Consider the following 11,226-nt stretch of genomic DNA (forward strand, 5'->3'; position numbering starts at 1 on the left):
AAAACAAAACCAAAGAGAGAAAAAAATACATTATTGAAGCACTTTTTCCATCCTTTTTTTTTTTAATAAGCAACCTTTAAATCTAAAAGAAACTTTACAATATAAAGAAACATACAAAGAACATCTTAATTTACTACACAAGACAGAAAGAGTCCCTAAGACAAGGATCCAAACTACCCTAAACATGAAATACAAAGCAAACCTAGGAGACGGACTGCTTTATACTCAATACTGCTTTTCGTTTGTCAGAAAGAACAACAGTGGAGGAGGATTTATTTTCTTTCCTGCATCTGAAGCCCCTCCGCACCTCGTCTCCTCGCTAATGTTACAGTATCGTACAGCGTCACAATAGAATTACAGAGATGGCCAACGACGTGAGTGGTTTACATACAGAGTACTGGCCGAGAAGAAACCGCAACCTATAAAACACTATCTCAAGAGAACGGGAAGGACACTTCCCTCCTTTTTATAACCTTTTTTTTCTTTTAAATCCCTACTCTGAAAGAGTTTTTAAACCTTTTTTTGTTTGTTTTTTAATTTAAATAGATAAAAATCCTTCATAGTAAAGTTTGCAATGGGTGGTCCCTTTTGCACATAAAGAGACAAATCCTGTGTTCATGTATGTCCACATAGACAATGTGTTAAAAGGTGGGCTGCTGTCTGGAAAGTGCAAAGTGAGGACACGTCCAAGAGAGAACGGATGCATCGTGAGGCTTTCGCCCTCCGCATACGTCCTCCTGTGAGTGTCTAGTCTACGAGGAGTGAACGGTACCGCTTCAAACACCCCTTACTTTCCTATTCTCTCAAAACATGAACGCTCAAGACGCCGTTTACTAAGTAGAGGCTGACAAAACTTTACATTTGCATGATTTGGTACATCTGTACAGAGTCAATGACAGAGAATGGTGACTACAAACATGGGTTCTTCCTTTACATTTTTTTTTACCCCCAAGATCTCGTAGTAGTTCATTGGTAGTGACTAAAATATCAAAACATGTCAATGATATCAAAATGCATTTTACAGTATTTACAAACAAACTAAGTAATAAAATAAGAGAGATGCTGTATAATTGTGTGTTTCTCTGTGTACATCGTGTCATCCAGCTGTGGAGAACTTAAAAGCAGGTGCTGTGTGATTAATGTGTGTTTATGTAATCAGCAGGAGGATTTGAGCATTTAGCTCTGATATTTCCCGGTTCCTTCTGACCCCTAATAACCATTTCACTGAGACCCCTACTTCCAAAAACACATTTCGTTTGAAGGGATAAGACCACCCAAAAATCACTCACCCTCACGTCATTCCAAACCTGTGTGCCTTTCAGCGGAAAATAAAAAGATATTTTAAAAAATGTTGGTAATCAAACAGTTTCGGTTCCCATTGACTTGCACTCTACGGCCAAGAATTACAATGGAAGTCAATGGGAACCCAAACAGTTTAGTTACTAACATTCTTCAAAATATCTTCTTTAACAAAATAGACTGAAGATACAGAATAACAATACAGAAATTCTGAAGAATAACCAAAAAGTTTCACTTTCCTTCGACTTTCATTGTATAGACAAAAATTACAATGGAAGTCAATGGCAATCGAAAGTCTTTAGTTAGAAAAAAGAACATAAGTAAATAATGACAGAATTTTCATTTTGGGGTGGACTATCCCTTTAAAAGACAGACAGAATATACACCAAATGCAAAAGACAAAACGAAAAAAAAATGCATGCCAATATTATGAAACACAGTCTGTGAGCACATTTAGTTCATATATCCCTCATTCAGTAGTCCCTGGACGTCCTATTATTATCCCCTCATCTCATAAGCTCAGGATGTGACTGACATCTCATGTTTTTGAAGATGATTAGACATAATATGGAACACATACTTAACACAAAATGTGTTTGAGGAGGAAGGCTCTATTCCCGCGCCTGAAAAATATCCAGTATGATGAGCACCAAGTCAACAGGAACCTAATTTGTACTGAAATGTCATGTGACTAGAGACACCCTGTTCAGATTCATGCAGAAGGAAAGCATGTGGGTCTCTGGCTAGGGACAGAATGATACAAATCTTCAGGAGGTATCTTAGACTGGCATATTTACATGTGTACAATATGTCCTGACGGGTCGCATGCGAGACGTGTGCGCGATAAATCAATTCTTGAACAAAAACAACAAATAAATAAGTTGTGAATCACGGTGAGCAGATATCTGTCATGTGTGTTGGAGTCAAGTTCAGCGCTAGTTAGTTGTTTGACCGCATGTTTTCAGCTCTGTTATGACTTCACTTCCTCTCTACAGATAAGACTCCAAAACGCGTTGTCGGACACACAGGCTGGTCTGAGAGGTTAAAGTCGCTGCTGGTTTGGGCCTTGCGCTTCTTGGCCTCAGACGTTCACTTGACAGGGACAATGAAACTACATTTCCTGTATATATTAGAGACGTAGAAGAAAAGGTACGGCTACCTTTTTAATCTGCGGGAGGTAAGATTTCACAGCAAACACAAAACGTAGTGTAGACTTCTTGCAAAAGTCACGACACTGTTATTGTGCATTATGGATGTGTGCTTTTTCCTGTCGAATTCGTGGTTTACATATAATGTGCCCCTTTCAAAAAAAGATTCAAACCTAATCAATAACCATCAATACAATATTAATAAAAATAAAATCAACAATTGATAATAATACAATACATACACAGAATAATGAAAACGTTCATTGCCGAACCCATCATAATGAGCTTCCTCTTGCATTTACACAATTTAATGGAGGAAAAAGGTGCAGATATTTTCCACTGTAAAAACGACTGCATCCATTCAAGATTTAAAAAATGAATCAAAAAAGTGGAGTGAGTTCATAAAGATCAAAAAGTGAGCAGCCCGGGGATGCGTGTGTCTGCTCAAACACATACACACACCTGCCTTCCTGTGTGTGTTCAGCCCCGTTAGTGTCCTGAACCAGAGAGGAAGTCCGGGAGGCAGGGAGATTCAGTCAACAAGCTCTTCCTGTGGCTCTGGGACTGTTTCCTGTTGCCGGTGGCCATTTTGCACAAGCTGGGATGGGCCACTTTCATGTGAGTCATCTGCTCGTGGGGCATCCCAGAAGGCTGTGCAGAAAAAGCCAGAGTTCCGTGGGTAGAGGGTGCGGGGGGTTGATCGACGTGAAGAGGGGACGGGGTTAAAAAAGGAGCGGGGCGGTCAGAGGGAGTTTGAACAAAGCAAAAAAGAAAACCCCAAATAAAACAATAAAATAAGAAGAAATCACACACTCATCGTCATGTTGGGTGAATACTGGAAAGAGACAAAGGGGAGAGGGGGGGATAGATCATGAGAACTCCACACAAGAGCAAATACAGGATGGTTATGTCATTACCGTCCCAAACAAACAGCAAGAATATGCATGATTTTGTTGACAAAGCAGTAAGCAAAGGGCAGAAAACTTGGAAATAAAAACCCTAAAGCGTCGGTCCAGGAAACTGCTGGTCATTTCCAGCACTCAGTCTTGGACTGAATCAATAACACTTACAAATCACTTAAATATTTTTTTTGTTGATTTGATATTCTGGTCTATTATAAGTAACATGGGGCCTTCCGAGTGCCTGCTGGGAGGAGCTACACTACTGTTCAAAAGTTTGGGGTCAGAGAGATTTTTAAATCATAGAAGCATATGCTCACCAAGGCTGCATTTATTTGATGAAATATACAGTAAAAACAGTAATATTGTGAAATATTATTACAAACGCTTTTTTATTTTAATATACGTTTTAAAATGTAATTTATTCCTGTGATGGCAAAGCTGAATTTCCAGCAGCCATTTCTCCAGTCTTCATGATCAGTGTCACATGATCCTTTAGAAATCATTCTAGTATGCTGATTTGGTGGTCAAAAAACATTTCTTATTATAAATATATAAATAGTTTTGTGGAAACATTTTTTTCAGGATTCTTTGATGAATAGAAAAGAACTTGAAGTAGAAATCTTTTGTAACAATGTCTTTACTGTCACTTTTGATGAAGTTATATTTGCTGAATACAAATACTAATATCTTTCTTTAAAAAAAAAAAAATGTAATCATGACTGACCGCAAACTTTTGGACGGTAGTGCTTATGACTGGCAGGTGAGGGGAGTGACAGGTCTCTGGGTTTGGGTCAGAATCTACTCACACTTTCACTTTGGAATGGGTTGAGGAAGTTTCCTCCCATTTCTCCATCATCCCGTGGTGTGCCTGGTGGGTTGTTCATCCCTGCCATGTTGTTGGGGGAGTTCTGAAGCGAAAGAGACGTTTGACAAAAACAGTTCAGGATGAGATGTGAAAACAGAAAAGAAAAAAAAAACAGATTCGCACACTAAAACCTTCTTTACCTTTGGCAACCCATCCATGTCACCAGAGCCTGAAATAAAAATAGTATACATTATATAATTAAATAATGCCTTTTGTGGTTTATAAAAGTCAGATATAAATATTATTTTGATTAACATTGCGATCTTAATGCTTACCTAATGATCCGTTGATATGATGAGGTTCCATGCCACCCATGCCGCCCATTGGGCCATCTGGACCAGGACCCATGGGGAACTGAGAAACACAGAGAAATAATCATATTTAACCAATCATCCCACATCCAGTGCCCTGAGAAAAATAAACCTGCGTCACTGTGTGAGATACAAACATTAATTTGAAAAGCATGTCCCCTTTGATTTCACTAAGAGCATGCCTGCATTTTTATGAAAACAATGTTCATAATGTGACAATTAGGATTAATATAAATAAAGCATAATGTACAGTCAGGCACGTATTATTACAAGTCAATCCAGACAGGTCTTAAATCACACTGAAGGGGTTTATTTTGTGATAATGACTGAATGACTGTACATTATCAAGCTTATTACATGACTACTTAAGCAACTAAATAAATAATTGGACATCAAATATTGATTTGAGTTCAAATTGTAGCATTATGTAAGAAGAACGAGCACTAGCACACTCTAGCTCTAGAGAAACGAGCACAGCTACAGTACAAAGGCAATCAAACGACAATCAATTCTACAGTTTAGCAATCATGATATACAAATATTTGGCTGCTGAATGCCACAACCGACCAATCAGAATCAAATATTCCAAAGAGCTGTAAAACATTTAAACGTAATACATTTGGGAATCAAAATGTGTAGCTGTGGCTTTGGAAATACATTAGAAATGTCAAAATAATCATTACGTGGAGAAATATTTACACTGCTGTTCAAAAGTTTGGGGTGAGTAAGACTTATTTTTGGAAAGAAATGAATGCTTTTATTTACCAAGGATGCATTAAACTGATAAAAAGGCAAAAGGCAAAGACACCTGTAATGTTTCAAAATAATTACATTTTAAATAAAATGCTGTTCTTTTGAATTAATCAAAGAATTCGAACAAAAAAGTACTGTGGTTTCGACAGAAATACATTAAGAAACAACCATCAACCAAAAAATGGACAGAAACATGAAATGTTTCTTGAGCACCAAATCAACAGAGACTTTTTTCAAAAACATCTTAAAAATTCTTAATGACCACAAACTTTTGAACGGCAGTGTAACTACTCTGGAAAATACATATCTAGACAGGAGTAATGCATACACTGGGTCTGTTTCCTCCTGGTCCAATAGGGTTCATCATTGTGTAGATATTTTCACTGGAGTTTGTGGAGTCTAGAAGAGAAAAGTGCAGAAAGCTTTTTAAATTTGTTTCAAAGACCAGCACAACTTCACCAAAATAAGAGACCAGAATCACTTCCAAGCATATATGGATGACCAATGCTTTAACAGCACACTAGATCAATACAGAACATGGTTGGACAGGATTAATCACCATAATAAATGTGTTTCTTTAATGATTTAAGGCCTGTGTGCGAGTAAGAGTGCGAGAGCAAGGGAAAGGGAGACCCCGCTCACACCTATAATCTCTGCTTCAACATCACAAACACAAGCATTCGGAGTGGAATTACATTAACAAAGTGGGAGGGGTGGCACTGATCTCATGTTTTGTTTTCCTGCCAGATGAAGTGCAGGTAACCTTGCAGTGATATTGGCTGCTGGGTAGGGAGGGAGGGAGAGGGTGTTAAATAGAGTGTTTGTGAAATGCTGAGCATCTTTCTTTCCTGGAGAGACACAAACTGTTTCCGGCTGTGCTGATTATAGAGGCAAGGTGAGAGCGAGTGTGTGAATTATATGCAAAAGGGAGAGCGACAGAACAGATCTACTGTACCTCCTGGGCTTGGCATTATGGGAGTTCCTGGTGGACCACCTCCTCCTGGAGGACCCTGAGAGAGGAAACACACACACACAAACACATGCTTAGCTTTTCAGTATGTAATAGTACCTGCCGTACTATCAGCGATCTACCAGAGGAGCAGTTTTTAAACAAAGACACACTAGGCACAGGGGAGCTATTAAGCTGCTTTGACTAATGTGCAGATATTTGACTTTTAAGAGAGGCAATGCTAGGGGCAAAATGAAGCAGGATAGCAATTGCTAAAGCAAAATCAATACATTCAGAAACTTAAATATCTGCTTAGTTATGCTTTTAGTTTCCAAAAGGAATGACTCAATTTCGCACTTTTTCTTTGAGCTAACGGCAGAGGCAAAAAAAATGAAAAATCTCTGCAACATGTTCTTTGAATGGTCCATTTGAAAGTGCATTTGCAAACAATTTTATTTCATTTCCATAAGACTGTTTTCCTCCTGAAACATTGCTGTCACATCATCTAAAAATGAAAGTAGTTGCAGGGCAAGTTATTAAATTTTTGAGGAAATATTACAAAGACAGCTTGGAAGTCGTTTCTTTTTTATGCTGTAAGACAATTAATATATACTACAAAAACGTTGACTAAAGTTAGGTACTCACCACGTAGTTGCCTGGAGATGAGGAGGAGTATGCTATCTGTCAACCCAACAACAAAAATAAAAATGAATACATTATATTTTGATGACAATTAAACTACAACACTTAATAATTAGAATACTATAATACTATGATATATGAATATAATAATCTTTGGTATATAATGAAGTACAATGGTATCTGATACCATCGCTGTATCATGGTGCAACCACAGTACGTTTTCAGCAGTAAAGTCAGTGTAGCAATAATGCATGTCATGTTTTTGTCTGCAGCCACAAAGATAGCAATGTATGTGAACGTACCGAGTTAGCACTCGGGTTTGGCCAGGGGCCACGTCCTCCAGGACCCCTGTAAGGTGGGTCGGTGGAGAGCAAAAAATACAGAACAGAGACAGAAGGAGGTTAACAAACATGATTTAATAGGATTAAATAAATGGCAAAAGGGAGTGTTCTCATGTTAAAGAACTCACATGTTCATTCCGGGCATGCCTGGACCACCTAGAGAGTTTGGAGGAGGCCTCATACCTCCGTAGTTCTACAATGGGCAAAGAAAATAAAAACAAACATTTGAACAATTTTTATGGAACCTTTAAAATCTGTCTGAATTGGAATCCAGCATTAAAGGGGTCATATGACGTTGCTGTAAAATGTGTTTATGCGATTTAAGGTTAAAAAAACACATTATTTTCCAAATACTGTACATTATTGTTTCTCCTCTATGCCCCGCCTTTCTGAAACGCGTCGATTTTTACAAAGCTCATCGGTCTGAAAGCGAGGTGTGCTCTGATTGGCCACCTATCTAGTGCGTTGTGATTGGCCGAATACCTCAAGTGTGTGACGGAAATGTTACGTCCCTTTCCATATGATGGCGTGTCCCGGTGCAACGAGACAAAACCAATACAATAAAACCCATTATAAACGAGGCATTTGTTGCATCCAGTGGGGACGTAATTACTGATTATAATGACTTATACTGTCTTTTTACGCATTGCGTTGCATCGCGCCGCGTAAACATAAAACCTGTTCTGCATTTGTGATCGGACAAACGACAAACAACAAGCGCTACTCTACACTGCCCAAAACTCGTGTTTGAATCATAAGTGGCAAATCCTTTAAATTTGAAAGCGTACTTACAGGCTGTGAGTCAGCATTATTTGTCAAGGCATTGTAGGCTACTCTCCCAGGAAACAGTCCTTGTCCTCCGTAAAATGCGTTGCTCACATCTGAATAGTTGGGTTGTACTGTTCTGGAACAGCGTTGTAAATACAACTTAACCACTGATTTCTACTTGTGTCCTCTTTTGGAAGGCCAAACAAAGTAGTTTGCTTTCACAACGAAACACACAGCATCTCCACGACATAGCCGCGGCGGCAACAATACTACAGCGAGAATCAAAGTTACGCCTTCTTTCTTTGCGTATACATTTGGGCGGTGTTATGCAAATCTTCCCACACAGTGATGGAGACATGTGGGGGGCGTGTTTGAACGAGGCATTTTAGGAGGGCGTGGACCAGTCTTAAATTTTATAAAGAATATCTCTTTGGGTTTGAGACTTTAGTCTTTGCAACTTTAGGAATCTTATCTATTCACGAACAGCTTGTAACACTCCAAAGAGAAAGGAAAACTTGAAATCGCATCATATGACCCCTTTAACATTCACCAGTATAACTGCATGCATTCATAAATAAATAAGTAAATAAATACATTTTATATAATAATTCTAATTGTATATATAATAATTATATTATATGCTAATAAATGTATTAAAATAAATGAAAACATAAAAAAATATTATCAAACATTATAGCTGTATATTTAATAATTACATATAAATACATTTATTAAAATAAACTACATTTTATATTCTAATTATACGTGTGTATATACTGTACATTAATAATTATATACAAAAACATTTATTAAAATAAATATATAAATGTAACTTAAAAATATTTAATTCATATTTAATAATAATAATATGTAAAATGCACACTGAATTGAAAAGATTGTTGTTGTCTAGGCATTATTTTGTAGTATCTACGTTTTTTAGAAACTAAATATTTTTTTTTCTGCTGTGGGGCTGAAAATGCAGCAACTATGCGCTGCAGGAAACCCTGTCCTTCATCCACTGTCATGCATAGTAGTGGGGATCCAACCGAACAGGTTGGGATGCGAATGACACAATGCTAACAAAGTTCTGCTCAGGCAGACGGCGGCCCACCTGTCTGGCTGCCCGTGGGTGGAGGGCAAAGTGTGACAGAGGCTTTCTAACCCGAGCTTTTGCTTTGCACTCTACCTAATTTGTCAAACAGATGCTGCACCAGCTGCTGATTTGTGCGGCACTTCGTTTGCCAAGAACGAGAAGGGCAGAGAGAGAGAAAAATAGAGAAGTGGTGAGAACTCTGCTTTCAGCACAGGTGGCTAAAGAGGAGTAACAGGGTTTCTGACTATCTAAGTCCTGTGGCATTTGACTTGGGGGCGACTACAAAAGGATAAATGAGTAGAAAGTGAGCAACAATATGTGCCTACCTGAGGGCCCATGCCACCCATCCCCCTGGGAGGATTCATTCTCATTGGACCACCCATGTTAGGATGTCCTGTAAAAATATTACACAGTCGATAATATGTCATTCATCAGTCTGCATGTAAGTCTGCTCTGTGGTTATGAAGTGTTGAACCAAGAACCAAGCTACCTTGTGGTCTGGTTGGGTCCAAACTGTTTGGCAGGAGTGGTTGTGAACCTGGAACCCCTACCGGAGGCTGAAGAGGACATAAATGAGGGAAGGTCAGTGAAATACATGGGAAGTGTTTTACAGAAAACGTACATCATGTTTACACTGGAGGTGACAAACTTAGTTATCTATACTGGAATCATGTAAAAGGAACAAATTCCTTTTATCCTTTATTTTCAATGGAAGTCCATTGGTATAAAATATAAATTCAATAACCTTTTACACAACTGGCCTTACAAATCTTTACACAATGTCACTATTGCTACAGTACTTTGTATTAGAACAACAGAGACCAGGAACATCACAAGCTGGCTTTGATGTAACAGTCAGAAGTCATTTCAATTTATAACGAAGAATGAATGTAAATTAATTTAATTTACATTCATTCATGAATGTAAATAGAATTTAAAAATCTATTTACACACATACGACTATTTGCAAATAAAATCATTTTATATTATTATTTTGGGGCACCATAGGCATGTATGAACATCTGTCACATGCATATGTATGCAAATGTTTGTTAGAAACAACTACTGTTAGGTTTCCCACCTTTTGCCCAATGAATTTCAGTGACATTTTTTAAAGACAAGGCACCAATGTTATTTTAGTATATTTATTATACGATTATAGTATTTAATAATTTTTAATTAGCTTTTATTTTTAGAGTTAAAATTTTAATTTTGTTTTTCTCATTATATATAAATATAGATTTATTTGTTCTATTTAGCTATCTTATTTCTATTTATTTTTGTACTTCAAACTTTTAGCTTCCACAAGTTAGCTGCCATATTTTTGCATAGTTTATCAAATATTTATATTTTATATTAATTTTAGCATTATTTAAAAAAAAACAAAAAACAATTTCATCATTTTATTTTTTACTTCACACTAGATAACACTCACACAATTAAATTTCTAGCAAATAAAATATATTAGAGTCAAACATACCAACAACAAAACATTGATTAAGAACAGAAAATCCCATGGCCTTTTAAAATGACATTTCCAGGATTTTCTTGATTTCGGTGACCCTTAAGAGGTGTGTAAAAATGGAAGAACTGTTTATTTGCAAATTCAACATGATGGGGTGTGATGATGTTTTCTGTACCTGATTTGGCATGCGAAGAGACGGCCGAGGTCCACCAGGGTACCGTGGAGACATAAAAGGCTAAAAGAAGAAGAAAAAGGCATCATTAGTAACATGTTGCCCTATTTAAGAACAAAGCGAGAGCATTGTAAAGACCAGAATGAATGAGTGCAGCAGGCCAGCCTATAGCAGATGGAATGGACAGACAGATGCACAGAGAGCAGAAGCCAACGCAAGATGACATCAAATATGTACAATTTGACATCACTCCTTCTGTCCGTCAACACAGACTGCTCCCATTCCGCACTTCTGTGGTCATGGCCTGTGGGAAGCTCCGCCAACTTTCAGGGCTCTGTTGAAACATGTCAGCGCTGAACGGATGAGGGATAGGTCGTATGGGTGTGTGTGTGTGTGTGTGTTTGTGCATGTGTTTTTACAGCTAATTGGAGTGTTTTTACCATTGTAGGAATATGTTGTACAGCCATAGTGCTCTAATATGCAGTGTGTATGTGTGTGTTTTTTCCTGGAGAAAGGAA

At 37.7% G+C, this 11,226-nt stretch overlaps 1 protein-coding gene across 3 annotated transcripts in view; it reads right to left on the reverse strand.

The window, feature by feature from the left end:
• Positions 1-1,406: 1,406 nt before the first annotated feature.
• Positions 1,407-11,226, reverse strand: part of LOC107588873 (single-stranded DNA-binding protein 3-like) — a 17,494-nt gene continuing 7,674 nt past the window's right edge. For 2 of the 3 annotated variants that reach the window (XM_016277114.1, XM_016277115.1), the window contains 12 exons: positions 10,712-10,771; positions 9,562-9,628; positions 9,398-9,465; positions 7,339-7,403; positions 7,172-7,217; positions 6,873-6,908; positions 6,234-6,288; positions 5,607-5,677; positions 4,490-4,568; positions 4,355-4,383; positions 4,156-4,257; positions 1,407-3,098 (listed from right to left, as the gene is read on the reverse strand). In XM_016277114.1, the coding sequence (XP_016132600.1) occupies positions 2,937-3,098; positions 4,156-4,257; positions 4,355-4,383; positions 4,490-4,568; positions 5,607-5,677; positions 6,234-6,288; positions 6,873-6,908; positions 7,172-7,217; positions 7,339-7,403; positions 9,398-9,465; positions 9,562-9,628; positions 10,712-10,771 (840 nt within the window). In that variant the 3' untranslated portion in view covers positions 1,407-2,936. Of the gene's footprint in view, positions 3,283-4,155; positions 4,258-4,354; positions 4,384-4,489; positions 4,569-5,606; positions 5,678-6,233; positions 6,289-6,872; positions 6,909-7,171; positions 7,218-7,338; positions 7,404-9,397; positions 9,466-9,561; positions 9,629-10,711; positions 10,772-11,226 lie in introns of all 3 variants that reach the window. The other variant, XM_016277116.1, reaches the window with a different exon arrangement.

Source organism: Sinocyclocheilus grahami, unplaced genomic scaffold (assembly GCF_001515645.1).
Source record: "Sinocyclocheilus grahami isolate Dianchi unplaced genomic scaffold, SAMN03320097.WGS_v1.1 scaffold109.1, whole genome shotgun sequence".
In the NCBI taxonomy this organism is placed as follows: domain Eukaryota; kingdom Metazoa; phylum Chordata; class Actinopteri; order Cypriniformes; family Cyprinidae; genus Sinocyclocheilus; species Sinocyclocheilus grahami.